The sequence below is a fragment of the Penicillium brevicompactum genome, assembly GCF_028827555.1.
Source record: "Penicillium brevicompactum strain IBT 35665 chromosome Unknown utg000001l_segment0_segment1, whole genome shotgun sequence".
Lineage (NCBI taxonomy): Eukaryota > Fungi > Ascomycota > Eurotiomycetes > Eurotiales > Aspergillaceae > Penicillium > Penicillium brevicompactum.
The window spans coordinates 224,349-244,806 of NW_026623204.1; the positions used below are offsets into that span (position 1 = coordinate 224,349).

The following is a 20,458-nucleotide window of genomic DNA, read 5'->3' on the forward strand; positions in this document are numbered from 1 at the left end:
ATCTTTTCCATCACCACGACAAGAGCCAGACGATTGATCCTCCATATCATCAATCCATCAATCGCCCAAAATGGCCCCTTCCCAGCTCCCCCCGGTCTTCAACCCCACCGCGCAGGACATTGAGATGCTCCTTGCCGCTCAGTGCCACCTTGGTTCCAAGAACCTTCAGGTGCACATGGAGCCCTACCTCTGGAAGCTCCGCGCCGACGGTGTCAACGTCCTGAACATTGGCAAGACCTGGTATGCGACACACGAAAACTGACTTTGGAAAACCGGAATTTGAGTGTCTAATTCGATTTGCGCTTTTAGGGAGAAGATCGTCCTGGCCGCCCGTATCATCGCCGCCATCGACAACCCCGCTGATGTCTGTGTCGTCTCCGCTCGTCCCTACGGTCAGCGCGCTGTCCTGAAGTTCGCCGCCCACACCGGTGCCACCGCCATTGCCGGTCGTTTCACCCCCGGTAACTTCACCAACTACATCACCCGCTCTTTCAAGGAGCCCCGTCTCATCATCGTGACCGACCCCCGCACCGATGCCCAGGCTATCAAGGAGGCCTCCTACGTCAACATCCCCGTCATTGCTCTTTGCGACACTGACTCCCCCACCGACTTCGTCGATGTTGCCATCCCCACCAACAACAAGGGTCGCCACGCCATTGGTCTCGTCTGGTGGATGCTCGCCCGTGAGGTCCTCCGTCTCCGCGGTACCCTCGCTACCCGCGAGACCGAGTGGGACTCCGTTGTCGACCTCTACTTCTACCGCGACCCCGAGGCCGAGGAGAACAAGGAGATCGCCGATGAGGCCAAGGTCCCCGGTGTTGAGGAGATTGGTGCCGGTGCCGTCGAGTCTGGCTTCGCCGGTGAGAACTGGGATGCCTCCGCCCCCGGTGCTGGTAACCCCGGCACTGCCTTCGCTGCTGCCTCCGCTGCCACCGCCACCGCTGGTGCCACCTCCTGGGAGGCTGACGGTGCCGACTGGGCCGCTAGCTCCGCTCCCGCTACTGGTGAGTGGGCTGAGGCTCAGCCCGCCGCTGGTGAGGCTAAGTGGTAAATTGCTTCGCGGATGACTGAGGATATTCGTTGAGAGGGGGGGAAGCTTGGCCACAATAAACCAGAATTTCTGGTGATCCGGGATGATTGTGATGACTATTGGAGTTCTTCGACGACAAATCGAAGCACGACTCTTGTTTTCTTTTCTACACCATCTACTCCATTCAAGATGGACAACCAATCTCCCGCAAATTCCCTTGACATGTCTATCCTAGTCTCTGTGCGCAATGTGCTAAAAACCAAAAGAAACTGCAAAACATCAAAAGAAAATGAGCTTTCACCCGGAACCTTTCGATTCTTTTGCCTCAGTGGGGTCTTCCTTACCAGCACTTTTTTTTATTTCCATGTTTGCTTCGGGGAGGAATTGTCATGCCAATCATTGACTGGCGCTTATGAGGGAAAGATATCCAGATACTTTTGTCCACGAAGTTTCTGGGGGAAAGCCCTGTGCTGTCAATTCACAAGGTGGACTTAATCGTTACCTTGGTTTCTCCCTGTTGTATTCTAGTAATCTGAAACGGTTGTGCTTGGTGTCATGTCCAGTAGTCTCGTAGCTGTAAATGTAGTGGATTGCATCATGTCATGGTTTCATCCGGAACAATTGGATGTTCTGACCTTGTATATTGTATTACCTCTCGAGCCTGCTGCGGTTTGTTCAACAGTCCAAGGATTGACAAGCAGTGGGTGGCTTTTGGCACTGTCTTGAAGTCACAGCAGGACATGCGGCCGTGGACTACCCAACTTGATTCTATCATGCATTTCCGCAAATCTAACAATTCCTCTTCCAAGGTTCTTCTGTCATCCTCCTGGGGTCACATTCTAGTACAGTACAAATAACCGCTGCTCGTGACTATAACAGTGAACCTTATTGAACTGGCGATGGATTCTCATCGTCCTATATCATCCTATATGGCTCTGCACATTATGCTCCCTTTTCGCCTCGGGGCAGAATATTCCCATGATCGACAGATGAACACAATTAGAGAATAGTACAAGACGTTCCAGCTGTCTGGCCGCCCTCTTCGGTTGTGGTCATCGCCGCGAGTCTGGCCAAATCTTCGAATGTCTCCGCAAGTAATTCACTCGTCACGGCTGAGCATTCTGCGTACCGATCACAGCGAAGTTCCTGGGCAATACGGTAACCCTGTAGATCCAGTCAGTCAAATACAATCGATCGGTTTGGGATGCGGCTGTCTACCTCTTGAGGATATATGATGCCTTCGCCCTCCCTTCGAAGATCCCTCTTTAAACCTAGCATCATGACAGGCAATCGTTCTCCATGACCGTACTGGAAGTATCGAGTGATGTCGTTCCTCCACTAGCAAGAAAGGTTTGAGGTCAGCTTGAGAACTTTAAGGAATTTGGCATTCGACGATACCGCTTTAAGACCATCAAGTGTGGTTCGGTTCGATATATCATATGCCAAAACAACCACGTCCGGCTTTAGACTTGACCAATGTTGGTTTGGGTTTGCTGTATCGTATAGCTCAAGAGTGAATTTCTTTTTTGAAAATCGAATATCGTAAATGAAAGGCTGATCTTCATCTCTTAACGGCACAATCGTGTTTGGCCTAACACCTGGCTGTGGTGACAGTGACGACCCTCCATTTTTAAGGCGACTAGAACTTGTTAGTTTCCGAGTCGAACCTGTCTGTATGTCCTTCGGTAGCGGTGTTTCCAACACCGACTGTCAAGGCCATGCTTCACATTCCGGGGAGGGAGGTAAAGTCCACTCACGCTAGGAAAGTTGATTTGCCACATCCTGGGTCTCCGAGCAGTAACAAAGAGACTGTTTGATCACTCCCTGGAAGTTCATTGGCTTCAGGAGCAGTGTTGACCTCCGTCATGCTGGGGTTGTACAGTTGAGCTCGGTGGAGCTTTCCCTGAATATATCCAGAGCCCCTTCTAAACCTGGTGAGTTTAGGATCTAGGATCCCTGTTGTAATATCTCCCGATTAGTACTGGTAAGAAGGGGTTTCCCTGCACTGAGATCGCTATGAAAACTAATGCGCAGTATGGTCGTGAGGTCCAGACGTTTGAAGGTCAAGCCGATAAGGTTCAAGTCTCAGCCGTCGAGATCGACTAAATATACAACCACCCCTCTTATATGTTACTCTATGTGTGTTTCGTATTCACTAATATGCTGATCATTCCTATTCAGTTCAATTACGAAAACTGTCTGTCGTTTAAATTAAGTGATTAAAAAACATGGAAACGTTAGTATACACGAGGAAGATACTGGACTCACTACGAGGCCCTTGAATTTCCAACCTGATACGCAAATTCAATACATAAAATACAGGTCCGCGGAGTTTTCTCAAATTCGATTTTGTCCGGTCGAGCATCCACACCAACTTCAAGCCCCACCGATCGTTTGTCGTGGTATGTGGAAGCCGGCAAGATTTCTTCCACTGCGTTGTAACCTCCGAGTTCTCCAACAGACCCGATATCTGGGCCAATCCCGCACTATAACGCAGACCATGGCGGAGGGCACCAAGGACCAGCCCGATTACTCGGCCTGGACAAACGCAAGCCTGATCGCCCGTATCACAGACCTCGAGCGTCAGCTTCACACTCGTACAACGGAATTTACCGCACCGACCGAGCAATCTACCCAAAATACCGATTCTCGTGCGCCCGATCCCGCAGACGGCCACGAGCCCGCGATCCTACTTGCCGACTCTGCGCAAACCTCGAAGAAGCGCCCGCATTCTCCCCCGAAGGGGACATCACCCAAGTTCCTGGGCCGGCCCGGGAGGTCAAAAGCAATGCCGGATCCAATGTTGAACGGGCTTTTGACCCCTCCAAGTACTCCACGCGATACATTGCGCTGAAATTTGCATACCTGGGTCAGGCGTACAATGGACTGGAGCACACCAACGGCAACGTGACTCCCTTGCCCACGGTTGAGGAAATTGTGTGGAAGGCTTTGCGCCGCACTCGCCTTATCTTCCCCGAAACGACCTCTGATCAGGAACCGACTGAACGTGAGCGCGTCCCTATGCGCCCTTACCACCTCTACTGGGACGGGGTTGAATATTCCAAGGCGGGCCGCACGGATAAGGGAGTCAGCGCCTTTGGACAAGTCATTGGGTTGAGGGTTCGCAGTCAGAGACCCAAGCCTAAGCCTCCAGTTGAAGGCGAAGAGGATGCTATGGAGGTTGACACATCTACTGAAACAAAGTGGGATGATGTAGCCGACGAGATCAACTACCCAGCTGTTCTGAACAGAGTTCTTCCGGAAGATGTTAGGGTTCTAGCTTGGTGTCCTAACCCACCACCTGGATTCGATGCCCGCTTCTCTTGCCGTGAACGTCGGTACAGGTACTTCTTCACAAATCCAGCCTTCACACCAACTCCTGGCGCCGCTGGGTTCGAGAACCGCGCGCAAAGTGGAAACGGACCACGGGCTGAATTCCGCGAGGGTTGGCTTGACATTGATGCCATGCGTGAGGCAGCCAAGCATTTCGAGGGTGTTCATGATTTCCGGAATTTCTGCAAGTTAGACGTCAAGAAGCAGATTGATAACTTTATGCGCATCATTCATCACTCTGACATCGAAGCTGTGAACCCCAAGACTGACCCGCTGGGCTATGTTGGAAAAGCTGGGTTCCAGGCCAAGCAGAATGCCATTCCAGAACCCGATCAGGTAACCCCGGACACAGTCTCTCAGAACGTTCCACAGGTGTACTCGTTCAGCCTTCACGGATCAGCCTTTTTGTGGCACCAAGTGCGCCACATGGTTTCAATTCTGTTCCTGGTCGGACAAGGCCTGGAATCACCGTCCATTGTGCCTGAATTGCTAGACCCTTCCAAGAACCCACGTAAGCCAACCTATTTTATGGCTGACGATGCTCCTCTGGTTCTCGAGGATTGCATCTTCCCTGATGTCGCCTCGGGTAGCCGCGAGGATGCCCTGAACTGGGTCTATGCTGGCGACGATGTCGGCAACACCAAGGGAAGCGCTAAGGGCGACGCCAAATTCGGGTTGCAGGGCACAGTTGAGACAATGTGGACTGTCTGGAGACAGCGCAAGATTGACGAAATCCTTGCTGGTGCTCTGCTGGATTTGGTTGTCAGCAAGGGCAACCAGAGCATCGAGCAGAGGGATGAGCAGTTAAAGATTTCGAGCTCCTCTGGCAAAAAGTCGAAAAGAGGCTCTAAAACCTGGTATGGCGGAAACGACTGCGTTGTTGGTGGCAAATATACCCCCGTCGACAAGAAGCCCAAGATGGAAACCGTTGAATCCCAAAATGCCAAGGGACTCAGGGCGAAGCAGCGAAAGCTGGAAAGAGATGAGGCCGCAAAGGCGCCAGAAGCATAAGCGTTTTATAGAACTGCCAATATATCATTATCATGGCGTTGATCAGATCTTAACAGGCTAGGTAGTGTGTATCACGACTTAGCATCGTAGAGGCACCGTCTCGAGCCCCTCCAAACCTGCTCTAGGATTTCTCGTTTGGGCAGCGTATGCTGTTCACTGGGTTAGCTCCGATGACATCTAGCTAGGATATCACATACCGGAAAGACCACAACGGCATCGGGTTCACCTTCGACAATTACTGCCAGATAAAAGCGGACCTCAAAGCCCTTGAAGGCTTCATGTATGACAATATCTTGAATCTGGGTAGTAGGGATAAACCTCGTCGCGGCTGTCGATAGATAGGTGGCTGACGACGTCGAGGTCTGGATGCCGAATCCTCGAATGACTAAAAGCGATTCCTCTGCCAAACCTGGTCAGCTATCCAAATTGCCAGATCCATGCAGCGGGACCTAACATACCTGTATAGCCTCTTCTGAACACACCGTATACAACCAAGGCACTGACTATGGCAATGGCCAACGGGTTGTATGAATCCACCAAGCGACACAGCTTGGATCCGAGTGCGCTGGACCAAACAAGCGACCAACTGATCGCTCCGCTGTCTCCATTAAAAACAATATGCCGGAGGAGTGTGACTCCGACAACGATCACGCAGAGGAATAAGATCGCGCGTAGCAGGATTTGGAGACCGAATAAGATCTTAGCTGGAGAACTGGATCGTTGCGGCGCATTAGATACTGTGAAGGAGACAGTCGTCGGGGATGGACGCTGAATCTTGAGTCTGCCTGGCATTGTGAAAGCGGAGGAAATACCCACAACACCGATGTTATTGTCCGATCAGTCGCATCGCGGCGTCTCTCGAAGTGTTCCAAGGGTTACAGGAGAAGCTCACGGCCAACGCCGCACTAGTCCGTTTTGGGTGCCGTGCCCCACTATTTCTGGGAGCTGCATCTCACGTGCCATATCTTCTCCGTTGGAAATACATCTGGTCGGACATCAACCTAACATCTTCTTTTCTCCATTTACACCATGGGAGACCGATCACGAAGCAGATCCCCCCGACCAAGGGACAACGGCGACCGAGACCGCCCCAAAAAGACCGGAGGCTTTCGGTGGAAAGACAAAAGTCGCACCGAAGATTCCCGCGGCGATGACCGCACACTAGAGCGAGGATACCGAGACCGCCAATCCTCTCCTCGGCGCAATCGAGATGGCGACCGCTACAGTGACAAACCCAGAGACGACCGCGATCGACGACGCGACGATCGGGATACGCCGCGCGAGGACCGGGAAAAGAAAGTGAAGAAGGAAAAGAAGGTGAAAAAGGTCGCTCCATCAGAACCTATGATCGTTGTTCATGTCAACGATCGTTTGGGCACCAAGGCTGCGATCCCTTGCCTGGCTTCAGATCCCATAAGTGAGTTTGTGTCTCTGGTTGACCATGTCCAAGCCAAACTAACAATTGCAGGACTATTCAAAGCCTATGTGGCTGCTCGGATTGGTCGCGAAGCTCACGAGATTCTTCTCAAGCGTCAAGGCGAACGGCCGTTCAAGGACGAGCTCACACTGGAGGATTACGGTGTGAGCAACGGCGTTCAGCTTGATTTGTGAGTTCCACCCCCTCTCGTTTCTTTGTAGACCACAAGAACCATATACTAACCTCAGTATAGGGAAGTCGGAACGGGCGAATAGGGTTTCCCGGAGCAGACTGCAGTCGGCGAGACAGTCATGCCAAGTGGTTTTTATGTCTTTTTTCTTTCTTTTCTTAGTATCATGGGAACTGGAGCATGGGAGTGCATGAATATGGCCTTTTTCTTTCTCTGAGTCCGACTTGGAAAGCACTATTGAAATTGTATATTTATGGCAGTGAATACGAAGTACAAACAGTTGCTGACCATCTACTGTTTGTTCCTGCGATTCGAGGGCCGTTTTCCTGCGGGGCCTGCGTCGTCACGACATACGCTTTACCCGATGCGGCTCACTTTGCCACCTGAGGCATCAAAGACAGGTCCGATCCACTCCAAGAGGCTTTTTTTCCATCGCGGGACTCACAGCTACGTCTATTTTTTTTTAATGACTGTTCGAAGCCTTGATCCTCGCTCCGCCATGAGGTAGCTGCTATCTACTTCAATTACAAGAACTTTTCATCCTTACTTTCCCTTACCTGAACCTCGATCCCTCGACGGCTCACCGGTCAAGATCGCCCCAGATTTTCCTCCCCCTCCACCGAGTCCCTCCAATCCTGATTTCTTAGGATCAAGCGCTGTCGTCCTCATTCACTTTCACTCATAAACCCGACAACCAATACGCACATAACATTTACACAACATGGTCCGCAATCTTGTCGTCATTGGGGGTAATTCCCACCCTCAGTTGACTCAGAGCATTTGCGGTGTCCTCGGAATTCCTCCCGCTGAGGTTCTACTCTCGAAATTCGCCGTGGGTGAGACTCGTGTTGAAGTCCAAGAGTCTGTCCGTGAGAAGGATGTTTACATCATTCAATCCGGCGGTGGAAAGGTCAATGACCACCTGCTCGAACTCCTCATCACCATTTCCGCCTGCAAGACCGCCTCCGCACGCCGAGTGACCGCTGTCCTTCCTCTCTTCCCCTACTCCCGTCAAAGTGACATTCCTTACGACAAGGCTGGTGCGCCTCTCGTCAAGGCCGCCGTGGGAGGCAAGCCTACCAATGGATACACCTTCGAAAGCACTCCTCCCACCCCCGGCCCCGGAAAGCCCGAAGGCCTCGGTCTGATGAACGGCATGGAGAACCTGCAAAAGGGGCTCGCCAAGGCACAGATCGAAGACAGCACTGGTAGCCCCGTCAAGAGACGGGGTAACGGCTTGCCCCGCAACGACACCACAGACTCTCTCAAGTCCTTGTCTAACGGAGCTGATGATGCCGCCAATAGCACCTCCTCCAAGATCTCTGCCTTCCAGCCGCGCCCAGGCTACAAGCAGTGGGTTGCGCAGGCCGGCACCCTTGTGGCCGACCTTCTTACCTGCGCCGGTGCTGATCACATTATCACCATGGATCTGCACGACCCGCAATACCAGGGCTACTTCGATATCCCGGTCGACAACCTCTACGGCCGCCCCCTTCTCAAGAGCTACATTCAGCGCAACATTCCCAATTACAAGCAGTCCGTCATTGTCAGCCCCGATGCCGGAGGTGCCAAGCGCGCTACGGCAATTGCTGACCAAATGGGTATCGAGTTTGCTTTGATCCATAAGGTTAGTTGAAGGTGTCATCGCAATTTCCTGTTCTAGCCTAACAATCTCACAGGAGCGCCGCCCCACCAAGATCACAGACCGCCAAAATGCCACGATGATGTTGGTTGGAGATGTTCGTGATCGGATAGCCATTCTGATTGATGACCTGGCGGATACTTCAAACACGATCACTCGCGCCGCCAAACTCCTCAAGAAGGAGGGTGCGTCTCAGGTCTACGCCTTGGTCACGCACGGTATTCTGAGTGGTGATGCCATCGAGCGCATCAATGCTAGCGCCCTTGACAAGGTGGTTGTGACCAACAGTGTGGACCAAGTTGATCACCTGCGTCGTTGCCCCAAGCTCGAGGTCCTAGAAATTGGCCACGTTTTCGGCGAGGTGAGTCCTAAAGGTCCGATATATCCCGAATATCAAAGCTGACATATATCCAGGCCATCCGCCGCGTCCACCACGGCGAAAGCATCAGTGTTCTCTTCCAGTACGACTGATTGCGGACCTCTGACACTTCTCTTTTCTTTGCGATATCCTAAAATTCCATCCTATCTCTTTTCCTCCCCAATTCCCCGTCATAGATCCAGGTTTGCAGTAGACTTGGTGGTCTGAAATTGCCTTTCGGTGCTCTGCTGTTCTTACTATTGCTTGATCTCACTGGCTCAGGCTGGCGCTTTGCGCTTTGCTTTATTCATGTCATATTATCCGCCACACCCTCTGCCATTTGCACATATGAGTATCAAGTGTTCAATGTTGAAATGAAATTGAAATGATAATTTTCAGCCAATGAGCAATCATCTAGAATAGGCTCTTCCGTCTGCCCACCCCATTGGATGTGGGTTTCAAACGTTGCCAAAACCTCGAGACTGCAGGTCAAACTAACCAATGTTAGTTTCAAGCCCCGGAGGCCTCCCCCACTCACCCACTCACCTGGGCAGTCATCCCGAGGTCATCTGTCAGCCAAAGTACAGTCTTTGGGTGATTACCGTGGATTTCATGACTCACAATAGAGAGATCTTCCACCGCAGCATGATAGACTGCATTATCGCGGTGTGTTTGATTTTGTCTTTAGAACAACTGTGAAGCATGAGATGAAGATGCTCCCCATGAGTCGGCTTTCACTGTCCACAGGTGTTCTATTTCGCTTTTTGTTATCACAGGAAATTCGATAGGAAAGCCGAACACCTGGTATTTTCAAATCCATCCCGCCATACTTAGAATCCAGTGAAAAAAGCACGTACTTGTCTGCTGATGCCCAGGTTTTGGTGAACCTGTGGGAACCTTGCAACGCCTCTGAGCGGTGATGGTAAGAATGAAAAGCTAAAAGATTGAACTGAAGATAACCGACTTGCCCCAATCAAGGAGCAAGAGGTGGATGCGCTCACATTAAAGAACAAACTGGGTACTCGATATAACAGAAATCGGCTGGCTATCAAAGCAAAACACTAGCCAGAAAATGATAAGTACAAAAAGTACAAAGAGGTAGGGAGATAGGAAACCACGAAGCTCTCTTAGAACACGGAGATGAAGTTTCCAATTCTCTCCTTCTGACTCTGGGCAATACATTCCGCGATCCAAGTGACATTGCGGATTTCCTGCAACAAGTTGATTAGTTGACTAGATTTCTCAGCATCAGATCCAGGATCACTCACCTGCTCCTTGAGCTTCATCCACCCGTAGACCACCGCCGGGGTGAATTGACGGGTGAAGATCAACTTTGAAAGTTCCATCTCCTTCTGGTAAAAGAGATCCTCCAGACTCTTGCCATCTGTAGGACCACCTCCCATACCACCTAGACCGCCGCCTTGGCTCAGACCCACGGCATCGAAGAATGCCTTGTAATCTGCCACAGCACTGACAGCAAGGGCCACACCCTCAACATCCTCTGCCTTACCCAGCATGTAATTACCTTCTGGGTACAGTTTTCCAATTTGAGGGTAAAGCTTCGCCCGTTCGGACTTTGAGAGGTCCGTGCCAAACGAATTAAGAGTGATGTTGATTGAGCGGCGATCTGCCTCAAACTGCAGAATCTCCGCCATGATATCTTGTGTTGGTGACCCTTGGAAATCGGCATGAGTACTGATGAAGTCGTGGAAGTCCTCGAGGTAGTTCTTGTACAGCGTGTTGCGAACAATCTCGATGTTGAGCTCGTCCAGGTCCTGGTGGCTCAAGCTGTCCTTGAAGTAGGCCGCCAGTGGGGTCTCGATCAGAACCATATTGTAAAGATCTTCCATGCTCCCCGCAGAGCTCAACAAAGGCAGTGTTTCGAACCATCCTAGCGGGTGGCAGCGCTTGAGGAGGGGTTCTAACTCTCGTCCATGCAGGCTGCCGGTGATCAACAGGGCGACATTGTCAATCATGTATCCGTATTTCATGTATTCGAGGAACTTGGCAGATGACCCTGTCGCTTGTCCGGTGAGGTACTTGAACTCTGAGACTAGTTTATCGGTCATGCGGCCGGCGAGGTCGGAGGTGGAGGGGTTGGGAGGAAGAGAGGCAAGGAAATCGCCATATGAAGGCGCAAGCTGGAGCTTGACATCTGTTTGGTGAATTGTCAGACCCAAAGTCCACAACAGAGACCATAAGGACATCAATGGGATCAATGGAGCATACCGTCGATCGTCTCGCATTGAGTGAGGTTGGAGTAGTTCTGGCCGCTCAACAGGCTGTTGCGATATCCGCGAACAATACCCTCGACGTATCTGAGTAAGTCAGCAACAAATAAAGCAAATGTCCAGGGGAGTAACATACCCGCCGTTAACATTAAAGAATAGGCCCTCCATGGTGAACGTGTAGAAGGTGGTTGGAGAGGCCCAGCTGTAGCTCTACGAGCCCCGACACGCACAGCCTTAGTCAGCCACAGCCACAGGCGCACCGCCACACCACCACGCTTTCGAACTTTTTTTCTTCTTTCCGCCGTGCAAAATTTCTATCTAGTTCAACGACAACGGCGGCCGCCAATCCACGCCCAATTTTTTTCATCACTTGTTATATCGGCTCGGTTTCTCGTTCACTCCACACAAGTCTTTCTTTCTCGTTATATTTCGAGTTTAAACGCCGTGGCCGCGCACCATGACGCTTTTCATTCTCACCGAGACCAGCGCGGGTTACGCCCTGCTGAAGGCTAAGGACAAGAAGCTCCTCAAGCGTGATGATATCGCCCAGGAAGCCTCCACTGCGGAGGGTGTCTCCAATCTGTATGTCAATTCTCCGCTGTGATCCCGCAGACAAGAGTCTGAGTGGGATGCACGACTGCCGCAAAGCGGGCGCAAAATTTTTGTTATCGGCGACACCCATGCTAATCAACGCAATAGTCTGAAGTTGAAGACCTTCCAGAAGTTCGACAGTGCTGCCACAGCTCTGGAGGAGGCTGCTGCCATCATTGAGGGCAAGGTCACCCCCCGTCTCGCTTCTCTGCTCGACGGCATCAAGGAGGAGAAGAAGGTTTCTCTGGCTGTTGCCGACGCCAAGCTTGGTAATTTTATCTCTTCTTAATATTTACTGGACATCAGACTAACTTCATGTTAATAGGAAACTCCATCAGCAAGCTTCCCGGTCTTGACATCCAGTGTGTCGCTGACTCTTCCACTCACGACATCTTCCGTGCCGTTCGTGAGCACATCACCTCTCTCATCCCCGGCTTGGCCCCCAGTGACATGTCCACCATGGCTCTTGGTCTGTCCCACTCTCTCGCACGTCACAAACTCAAGTTCTCCCCCGATAAAATCGATACCATGATTGTCCAGGCCATTGGTCTCCTGGATGACCTTGACAAGGAGCTGAACACCTACGCTATGCGTGTTAAGGAATGGTACGGATGGCACTTCCCCGAGCTGGCCAAGATCCTCAATGACAACATTGCCTACGCCAAGCTCGTTCTCAAGATGGGTATGCGCTCCAACTGGGAGACCGCCGATCTTGCCGAGATCCTTCCCGAGGAGATTGAGGGTGCCGTCAAGACCGCTGCCGACCGCTCCATGGGTACCGAGATCAGCCCTGAGGATCTCGAGAACATCCAGGCCCTCGCTGAGCAGGTTGTTGGCTTTGCTGATTACCGCTCCCAGCTCGCCAGCTACCTCACTTCCCGCATGAACGCCATTGCCCCCAACCTGACTGCCCTTGTTGGTGACCTTGTCGGTGCCCGTCTCATTGCCCACGCTGGCAGCCTTACCAACCTGTCCAAGAGCCCCGCCTCCACCATTCAGATTCTTGGTGCCGAGAAGGCCCTCTTCCGTGCCCTCAAGACCAAGCACGATACTCCCAAGTACGGTCTCATCTACCACGCTTCTTTGATCGGTCAAGCCACCGGTCGCAACAAGGGTAAGATGGCCCGTATCCTCGCTGCCAAGGCCTCTCTCGGTATCCGTGTCGACTCCCTCGCTGAGTGGGATGACGATGCCACCGAGGAGGACAAGGCTGCTCTCGGTACCGAGGCTCGCTTCAACCTTGAGCGCAAGCTTGCCGGCATGGAGGGCAAGCCCATGAAGCCCCGCGGTGTCGCCATTGCCCCCAACGGTGCTGCCCAGCCCGAGAAGTTCGACCTCAAGGAGGCTCGCAAGTACAACCCCGATGCCGATGCTCTGGCTTCCGAGGAGCCCGCCTCTGCAAAGAAGTCCAAGAAGTCTAAGAAGCTTGTTGAGGAAGTTGAGGATGAGGAGATGGCCGATGCCGACTCCGACGCCGAGGACTCCGACGCATCTGAGGATGAATCACCCAAGAAGAAGTCCAAGAAGAGCAAGGGCTCAGACATCGAGGCTCAGGCTGCCAAGGCCGGCCTCAGCGTGAAGCGCTACGAGCGCAAGCTCGAGCGAGGCGAGATTACTTTCGATGCTGCAGGTAACCCCACCTCAGTCAGCAAGAAGGATCTCAAGAAGTCTAAGAAGGATGCCAAGAAAGCCGACAAGGACGATGGCAAGAAGCGCAAGCGCTCTGAAGATGATGACGAGAAGAAGAAGAAGAAGAAGTCCAAGGGAGAGTAAGCGCTTGTTTTCAAAAGTTTCTGCAATGTGACCAGATGGCTTTCCTGGGATCTGTATGATATCACACTTTTTCATTTGCTGTTTTCATTTTTTTTGCTATCTTCCTGTCGCTCGCATTGTTTGGGCTTTAAAGGTTGATTACCGGTCTTTCACTGGCGCAGAGGGTGCTCGTTAGGAACAAGGCAGTACAGTTTTAGCTGGAATAATCTGTTCATACTTCAGTCCTACATTGTAGATCGTTGCTTTGCGAGCAAGACAGCACATATTTTCCTATCTATGTCTCCTGTCTCTGGTCAGTCCTCATTCTATGTGATTTGATCATTGAATGTACTATCTCACCGCTTTGTAATTAAGACAGAGATACCGCCTGATTATGCCGGCAGATCAAACAAATTTCCTTTCTCCAGTCCAGATACCACTTCCTCCAAAGTCGTATTTCCCGATTCAACTGCCAAAATGAGGGTCAGTGCTGCTGGAGGCTAGAGCTGTTGACTGTGACTAATATTGCATTCAGATAATTGACCCTCAAGCCGCCGTTCTGACTAATGTCGAAGTTCTGGCCTACCTAACCTCCAATCCACCCCGCCGACCACCAAACCCGCCGCCAGGCTCGCGAAACTGGGTGCCGAGCCCAGATCTTAGAGACCATAATACAGTGATCAAAGAGGTATGGAAGCTTACCGTGCAATTTTTGTTTCTGCCCATTGGTCTTAACATGCTGCGCAACCCTCTTGCAGCTTGATGTTCAAGATCACAAGCCCCCAAGCCCTTTCTTTCATGACGAGCATTCGGATCGTAGAGATCAAACAACTGATTTCTTCCAGATCCACAACTATGCCAGTCGTCTATCCCCACACCTTCTCCGATACCCTCGTTACACAGCCCGCCCCTCGTCCTCGCATTCGCAATCACAATCACAAGCTGCCATGACCAGCACACTTCAAACTTCAAACTCAGCCCATGACTCAGAAACCGCTGCGCTGCCACCTCCTGTTTCCTCCACAGAGTCCACGCCAATGGACAACGCACTTTATGACCTAATTGTTCGCCTGCAGCCTTACGGACTCACCAAAGCTGAAGTCGTCATGATCCTCAATCTCGGCCTCGGGCTTGGCGGCAGTGCTGGAGCTGGAGCCGATGGAGGCGAAGAAGGTGCCAATGGAGACGGAGCTATGGAGGTTGATGAACAAAATGGCGAACAAGAGGGTGGTGAGGAGGACGAGGAGCAAACCCAGGCCGATTATACTGCGGAGGTATTACTGGATGCTGTTGTTGAAGAACGAGAACTGCGTCTTTCAGATGATGATATGAAGGCTATATTTGCTATCATTCGGGAGACACTAACAGGTGATTATGAGAATGTGAAAGGGTGAGCCTCAGCATGGAATGATGTTTTTATTCTAGCTTTTCCTTTCACAAATTTGATACCTAGCATCAAGCAATGTACAGGTCTCCCCAGAAGCTCATACAGCCATTGCTGGAAGCTCACGGCCTTCGAAATTCTCGACTTAACTGACCGCAAGTCCCCGGTTTTCTCGAGTGATGTCCATCTCATACATTTGACACCTGTGCTCTGTAACTCACTCAAAACTAGACTGAATTGATTTGCTACAAATCACTTTCTGCAGAGTTACAATCCCATTGAGAGCGAAAACAAGATATGCCAAATCAATCGACTGTGAGTTAAACCGACTCAAGGTGCTCAGCTTTGACAATTGTCTTTCCTGAACTCTCTGGCTCGATGTCCCTGTCGGCATATGCCACTTGGTATACAGTATACCATGGTCGCTGGAACAAACTGTCTAATGCCTCCAATGACCTTCCAGTGGTGTCCTGCACAAAGGTCAGTACTATGATCATAACGGGAAAGAAGATAACCAACAGGCATGGCAAAGAACACGTAGACAAGGGATATCAGACAGATACACCCGAAAAACACAAAGGCACCCCATTTGTGTGTTGCAGCCAGCAGACTCGGCATAGCACGGGAGCAACCGAAATAGAAAGCCCAGTGAAAGCCCATGGCAATAGACATGTTGAAGGAACGGATCTTGGTAGGAAAGACTTCAGATCCGACGAGATACGGAATGCTGAACCAACCGATACTCCATGCCACTGCATGAAGGTAAATTGCCACGATGGCCGCTGTTGATGCTCGAGATACAACAGGACTGTCACCAATGTGTTCAGGGCTCATGGAGCTAGTGCCACCAAGATACCCACCAACGTAAATCAAAGTAACCAGCTGAAGTGTGATGCCTGTGATCAAGGACCGCCGTCGACCGATGAAATCAACGATGAATAAGGCAAACGCCAAAGTGCTGACGAACTTCACCACAGCATAGATGCCAGTGGCTAAAAACTTGGCCTCATCTCCATCGATACCCAGATACCCGAAAATCGTTGGGGAATACTGAGTGATTGCGTTGGCACCGGACCATTGAGAGAAGAGGGTTGCCATGAAGATCAAAAAGAATCGACGTCGATTTTCGACCGGAATGAAAGTCTCCTTGAGGAGATCCCATAATCCTACATTTCCAGCTGCTTCGCTCTCATGGAGAATTCTTGCATCCATGCTGGCTATCTCTGCCTGAAGGGAGAGATCCTCTAATGGGACATGGCGAAGCTTAGACATTGTTTCCAATGCCTTTTCTCGCTGGCCAACGTAGAGAAGCCAGCGTGGTGACTCGGGGCATAAGAACGTCCCCAATCCCCATAACGCTGCTGGCAGCAGTTGAAGAAGGGTAGGAAGCATCCATTGTGTCTCAGTTCCAGCGTAAGATTTTGTCACGCCGTAGTTGATAAAAAAGCCGAAAACAACACCCAGCTGTTGACAAGCGGCATATTGTAAAGTGAGAAGGCCTCGAATAGCTTTCGGGGAAATCTAATCAGACACCGGAGAGTTAGCAAACAGGCACTGGTGTAATAGAATGACTTTCTACACACCTCTGAAATGTATACGGACGGAACAACAGTTGTCGCACCGATGCCAATTCCAGCAATAAATCTCGATGCATAGAGACCAGACATATTACCACCACACAGCCCTTGACCGAGAACCCCAGCGATGTAAACCAAGGTGGCTACTCGCAGGGTAAATCGACGACCAAATCTATCATTGAGCGGCAAGCACTATTTTCATCATCAGATAGGAAGCGCCGTGACAAAAAAAGAGCCACAAACCCCAAAGCAACCAAAGACAGCCCCTGCTGTTGCCATTGCAACAACCCAGCCTTTGGTATTGGCATAGTCATTTTCGGTTTGTTGATCAAGTCCAAAGTCCTTCTTGAATCTAGCTTGCACGACCAATGAAGCGATATTGCCTGCAAATCCCATTCTATCAGCAGCGAAGAAGCAAAAAAGAAAAAAAGAAGATCTCTCTTTCTTACCTTCGTCAAATCCTTTGGCAACTCCAGGGAACGCAAATATCAAAGTGCACATGAACACATACCAATTGAAGGTGCCTTTGGGGGCATCCTGAATGGCTTTTCTCGTATCCGCAATAAGACCCATAATAGCAAGAAATTTTACTCGAACGACCCCAGAAAATCTTCAGCGGTCCCTTTCATACCCCCGACCTGGAATGCCAAGAACCGATATCCGGGGTACAAGTACCGTGTCTACTAGAATACCCCAGTGCTGGAGTTAGGGCTTACCTGAGACTTCGGAAATTTCCCGTGTACCTGTATCACCTATATTCCACCGGATCTCTTGTTCTGCGGTTCTAGAAAAACAGAGAATATCTCTTTAACTGAAAAGATACATCAAACTCTGAGTTCCAACCAAAAAAAGTTCACGAGATCTTGTCCTTATTCCGTGATGAACTTTTACCCCATTCCACCAGTCCTTCAGGCTGAGATTCTGGTTCAAATAACAGCCCCCCTGCGATGCACTGGACAGCCTACAGATTGGCGGAGCGGATCTGCGCTTCCGGCCTCGGATATCTTCTTGGAAGGCCCTGTCTACTCTAGCGATGGACACCTCTACGTGACCGACATTCCATATGGACGCATTCTCAAAATCGACACCCAAAACCATATAACGGAGTGTGTGAAGTATGATGGTGAGCCCAACGGTCTTGTCATCAGAGAAGACGGCTGTATAGTGGTAGCCGATTACAAACAAGTAAGTGACAGAACCATTTGACCGCAAACTCTGGAATTGACGGTTTTCAGGGTCTTCTTGTTTTCGACCCGTCAACTGGGGGTATATCACCACTCCTAGCGCGTCGTAATTTGGAACGCTTCAAAGGACCCAATGACTTGGTGGTATCGTCAAAAAACGAGATATACTTCACAGACCAAGGTCAAACGGGCATGTCCGATCCCACCGGACGAGTCTACCGGCTTTGTCCCGACGGGAGGCTAGACTGTCTAGTGGACAATGGAGTTTCTCCGAATGGGATCGCCCTGTCGCCTGATGAACGATTTCTGTACGTAGCCATGACTCGGTCGAATTCCGTCTGGCGTCTTCCCCTCAATTCGGATGGTAGTACAACAAAGGCGGGGCTGTTCTTCCAGTCTTTCGGGGCCTCTGGCCCGGACGGACTCACGGTAGACGAGGAAGGTAATTTGTTCATTTGCCATCCTAGCCTCGCATCGGTATTTGTGGTGGATGCAGACGGCATTCCCAAAGCAAGGATCGCTACCTCATCTGAGGGAGGCAAGAATCTAACCAACTGCACTTTTGGCGGCGAAGACGGTCGAACGTTATTCATAACGGATAGCATGAAGGGGAACATTCAATTTGTGAGGTGGCATTGTGGGGGCTCTGTGAAGCCCAAGGCAGTTAAAACTAGATGAAGGTCCTGAAGCTATGGAAGACCTTTTCAATGTTGAGCCTGAGGGGGTTACTGAGGATAATCGATACAAATATCAAGGAACATTCAAATAATACTACTAATAGTCACAACCCTCCAAGTCAGGCCTTGGCTTGAAAATGACCAAACAAACAAAATAGCAAGAGATTAATTTTTGTTTGAAATTGCAACTCAATAGTTATCCCCAGGTCAAATTTGTGTAGTCTTCACGTGTTGGTAGAGGTTATTCACAGCGGCCATCGCACTGGCAGTTTGTGCACGAGTTGTGGCAGCTCCAATGTGTGGCGTACTGATGACATTCAAATGCTCCCAGAGAGCTCCATACTTCTCCAGAGTTGGAGGTTCTTGCTCATGACAGTCTAACCCAGCACCCCAGAGGTGACCTTCAGAAAGGGCCCTACCCAAATCAGCCTCGTTCACGATTCCACCACGAGCTGCGTTGATCAAGATGGCATCTTGCTTCATAGCACGAATCTGATCATAGGAAATCATGTTCGCTGTTTCCTTGGTGAGAGGCACGTGGACGGAAATAATATCGGCCCTCTCGAGAACCTCCTGCGTGGTCTGGACTCTTGTGTGCGGGATATGAGGCCATGCATCATCTGGCATGAACACATCACAAGCCACAACATCGGCATCAAAAGCGCCTCGGAAGATCTCCGCGACTCTTCGCCCAATGTTGCCCATACCGATGATGCCAATTGTCTTGCCATAAAGCGTCAGTCCGTTGCATGTCTCCTTCGGTACCGGCTTGGACATTTGTCGAACAGTGATCGAGCGAATGTCTCTTGCGACAGCCATTGTCAAAGCAAGAACAAGCTCAGCAACGTCTCTTGCGTTGGCACCGGGTGTGTTCAAAATTTTGATACCGCGCTTAGCACAGGCGTCTTGGTCAATCTTGTCAATTCCGACACCATGCTTGCCGATTGCAGTGAGATTTGGACAGCTTGCAATATCATCTGCAGTCACGTATGAGCCTCGGACGAGAATCGATGTAGCATTTTTTCTCCAGTCAGCGAAGCCTGGGTCTTCCGGAAGAATCACGTTGAATAGAGTCTTGGCGTGGGCGATAGCCAGAGGATTGAATGCATCAATCACGTAAACAGTTGGCTTGACGCTAGTTGTGGTAGAATGTGAGAGGTTATCCCCACTGTGAATGCTTGAGGGAGACATATCAGAGGATTGAGGTGATATTGTACCCAGGTACGAAATATTGAATAGCTGACGATGGAAGCAATAGATCACAACACAGTGTGGTATTTGTTTCAAGCTCAAGGACCCTCACAGCTGCTTTAAATTCCCCCATTTGATTGACTCAGCTCATCTTGATGACTGGTACATGGCAATGCCTCATATGTTCCGATGCTCCGCACACCGGAAATCATCCGCGGGCACCGGAGATATCCCGCCGAGCGCGATCAAATTCATTGATGCTAGACAAATATGCATGGATTTCAGCAGAATCCTGTACACTGGTTACTGCATGGTGTGGCTCACATGTAATGCATAGTCCAGGATCATTCGGTGGTACAGTGAGTTTCAAAAGTATTTGATCCCTGGCACTTTCCAAGGTTGACCTCAGACCCGTTTCCAAAACTGCCTGTTAGAAACCTCTCAAATTCAACCCTCTGTCTAGATATCTGACGGTAAGAGCCACCTTCTACGGTATGATATTGAAAAGACATTAGGAAATATTGTAAAAAAGACAATGCAGTCACAGTTTTCAAGGTTCCGAGGCTATAAGTAGATTGCAAAGTACTCCGTACTGTAGGTTCAATCATTGTAAAAAAAGTGCCTAGGGTGAAGTATCTTTCTTTTATCTTGATTAAGATAAAGTCCCCATTATCAAATTCCGGATCCCTTCGGGTATCACATCAGGCAACTCATGAAGTATGTGATCATGAGGCGAACTTCCTAGGGTGGCAGTAGACAAAGCTGATACTACACGACGAAAGATTCGAAGTGCGGGAAATCTTTCAACCAGAAGGGCAAGCGTGATTGTGCACTTGTTGATAATGTCTGGGACAGGTAAAACCAATGGAGCTTTTTTAGTCAAGCATATC

At 50.4% G+C, this 20,458-nt stretch overlaps 12 protein-coding genes across 12 annotated transcripts; 7 read left to right on the plus strand and 5 right to left on the minus strand.

Moving 5' to 3' along the window:
* Nucleotides 1–6: 6 nt before the first annotated feature.
* rps0 (40S ribosomal protein uS2) lies at nucleotides 7–1,051 on the plus strand (the record flags this gene model as incomplete). Its single annotated transcript, XM_056951814.1, has 2 exons — nucleotides 7–240; nucleotides 310–1,051. Exons 1-2 carry the CDS (start codon nucleotides 71–73, stop codon nucleotides 1,049–1,051), a joined length of 912 nt encoding a protein of 303 aa, XP_056814965.1. The 5' UTR covers nucleotides 7–70.
* A 978-nt stretch (nucleotides 1,052–2,029) lies between these two features.
* On the minus strand, nucleotides 2,030–2,897 carry N7506_002520 (uncharacterized protein; the record flags this gene model as incomplete). Its single annotated transcript, XM_056951815.1, has 4 exons — nucleotides 2,030–2,194; nucleotides 2,249–2,368; nucleotides 2,429–2,669; nucleotides 2,788–2,897. 4 exons carry the CDS (start codon nucleotides 2,895–2,897, stop codon nucleotides 2,030–2,032), a joined length of 636 nt encoding a protein of 211 aa, XP_056814966.1.
* Nucleotides 2,898–3,530: 633 nt separating this feature from the next.
* N7506_002521 (pseudouridine synthase DEG1) lies at nucleotides 3,531–5,374 on the plus strand (the record flags this gene model as incomplete). Its single annotated transcript, XM_056951816.1, has 2 exons — nucleotides 3,531–3,681; nucleotides 3,750–5,374. The coding sequence occupies 2 exons, from the start codon at nucleotides 3,531–3,533 to the stop codon at nucleotides 5,372–5,374; spliced, it is 1,776 nt and encodes a 591-aa protein (XP_056814967.1).
* Nucleotides 5,375–5,445: 71 nt separating this feature from the next.
* Nucleotides 5,446–6,166, minus strand: N7506_002522 (PIG-H family GPI synthesis protein; the record flags this gene model as incomplete). The annotated part of the gene is made up of 3 exons (XM_056951817.1): nucleotides 5,446–5,523; nucleotides 5,572–5,783; nucleotides 5,833–6,166. 3 exons carry the CDS (start codon nucleotides 6,164–6,166, stop codon nucleotides 5,446–5,448), a joined length of 624 nt encoding a protein of 207 aa, XP_056814968.1.
* A 237-nt stretch (nucleotides 6,167–6,403) lies between these two features.
* N7506_002523 (ubiquitin-like protein HUB1) lies at nucleotides 6,404–7,066 on the plus strand (the record flags this gene model as incomplete). Its single annotated transcript, XM_056951818.1, has 3 exons — nucleotides 6,404–6,791; nucleotides 6,843–6,981; nucleotides 7,045–7,066. 3 exons carry the CDS (start codon nucleotides 6,404–6,406, stop codon nucleotides 7,064–7,066), a joined length of 549 nt encoding a protein of 182 aa, XP_056814969.1.
* Nucleotides 7,067–7,702: 636 nt separating this feature from the next.
* Nucleotides 7,703–9,094, plus strand: N7506_002524 (ribose phosphate diphosphokinase subunit PRS5; the record flags this gene model as incomplete). The annotated part of the gene is made up of 3 exons (XM_056951819.1): nucleotides 7,703–8,608; nucleotides 8,661–8,984; nucleotides 9,038–9,094. The coding sequence occupies 3 exons, from the start codon at nucleotides 7,703–7,705 to the stop codon at nucleotides 9,092–9,094; spliced, it is 1,287 nt and encodes a 428-aa protein (XP_056814970.1).
* A 1,014-nt stretch (nucleotides 9,095–10,108) lies between these two features.
* On the minus strand, nucleotides 10,109–11,380 carry N7506_002525 (H(+)-transporting V0 sector ATPase subunit d; the record flags this gene model as incomplete). The annotated part of the gene is made up of 4 exons (XM_056951820.1): nucleotides 10,109–10,192; nucleotides 10,250–11,136; nucleotides 11,211–11,299; nucleotides 11,349–11,380. 4 exons carry the CDS (start codon nucleotides 11,378–11,380, stop codon nucleotides 10,109–10,111), a joined length of 1,092 nt encoding a protein of 363 aa, XP_056814971.1.
* Nucleotides 11,381–11,669: 289 nt separating this feature from the next.
* On the plus strand, nucleotides 11,670–13,576 carry nop58 (RNA-processing protein NOP58; the record flags this gene model as incomplete). The annotated part of the gene is made up of 3 exons (XM_056951821.1): nucleotides 11,670–11,794; nucleotides 11,912–12,072; nucleotides 12,129–13,576. The coding sequence occupies 3 exons, from the start codon at nucleotides 11,670–11,672 to the stop codon at nucleotides 13,574–13,576; spliced, it is 1,734 nt and encodes a 577-aa protein (XP_056814972.1).
* Nucleotides 13,577–14,032: 456 nt separating this feature from the next.
* N7506_002527 (uncharacterized protein) lies at nucleotides 14,033–14,949 on the plus strand (the record flags this gene model as incomplete). The annotated part of the gene is made up of 3 exons (XM_056951822.1): nucleotides 14,033–14,038; nucleotides 14,091–14,243; nucleotides 14,401–14,949. The coding sequence occupies 3 exons, from the start codon at nucleotides 14,033–14,035 to the stop codon at nucleotides 14,947–14,949; spliced, it is 708 nt and encodes a 235-aa protein (XP_056814973.1).
* Nucleotides 14,950–15,259: 310 nt separating this feature from the next.
* Nucleotides 15,260–17,089, minus strand: N7506_002528 (uncharacterized protein; the record flags this gene model as incomplete). The annotated part of the gene is made up of 4 exons (XM_056951823.1): nucleotides 15,260–15,409; nucleotides 15,459–16,460; nucleotides 16,523–16,708; nucleotides 16,760–17,089. The coding sequence occupies 4 exons, from the start codon at nucleotides 17,087–17,089 to the stop codon at nucleotides 15,260–15,262; spliced, it is 1,668 nt and encodes a 555-aa protein (XP_056814974.1).
* Nucleotides 17,090–17,395: 306 nt separating this feature from the next.
* N7506_002529 (SMP-30/gluconolactonase/LRE family protein) lies at nucleotides 17,396–18,378 on the plus strand (the record flags this gene model as incomplete). Its single annotated transcript, XM_056951824.1, is given in 2 exon segments — nucleotides 17,396–17,701; nucleotides 17,713–18,378. The coding sequence occupies 2 exon segments, from the start codon at nucleotides 17,396–17,398 to the stop codon at nucleotides 18,376–18,378; spliced, it is 972 nt and encodes a 323-aa protein (XP_056814975.1).
* Nucleotides 18,379–18,584: 206 nt separating this feature from the next.
* Nucleotides 18,585–19,568, minus strand: N7506_002530 (uncharacterized protein; the record flags this gene model as incomplete). Its single annotated transcript, XM_056951825.1, has 1 exon — nucleotides 18,585–19,568. The coding sequence occupies one exon, from the start codon at nucleotides 19,566–19,568 to the stop codon at nucleotides 18,585–18,587; it is 984 nt and encodes a 327-aa protein (XP_056814976.1).
* Nucleotides 19,569–20,458: the final 890 nt, after the last annotated feature.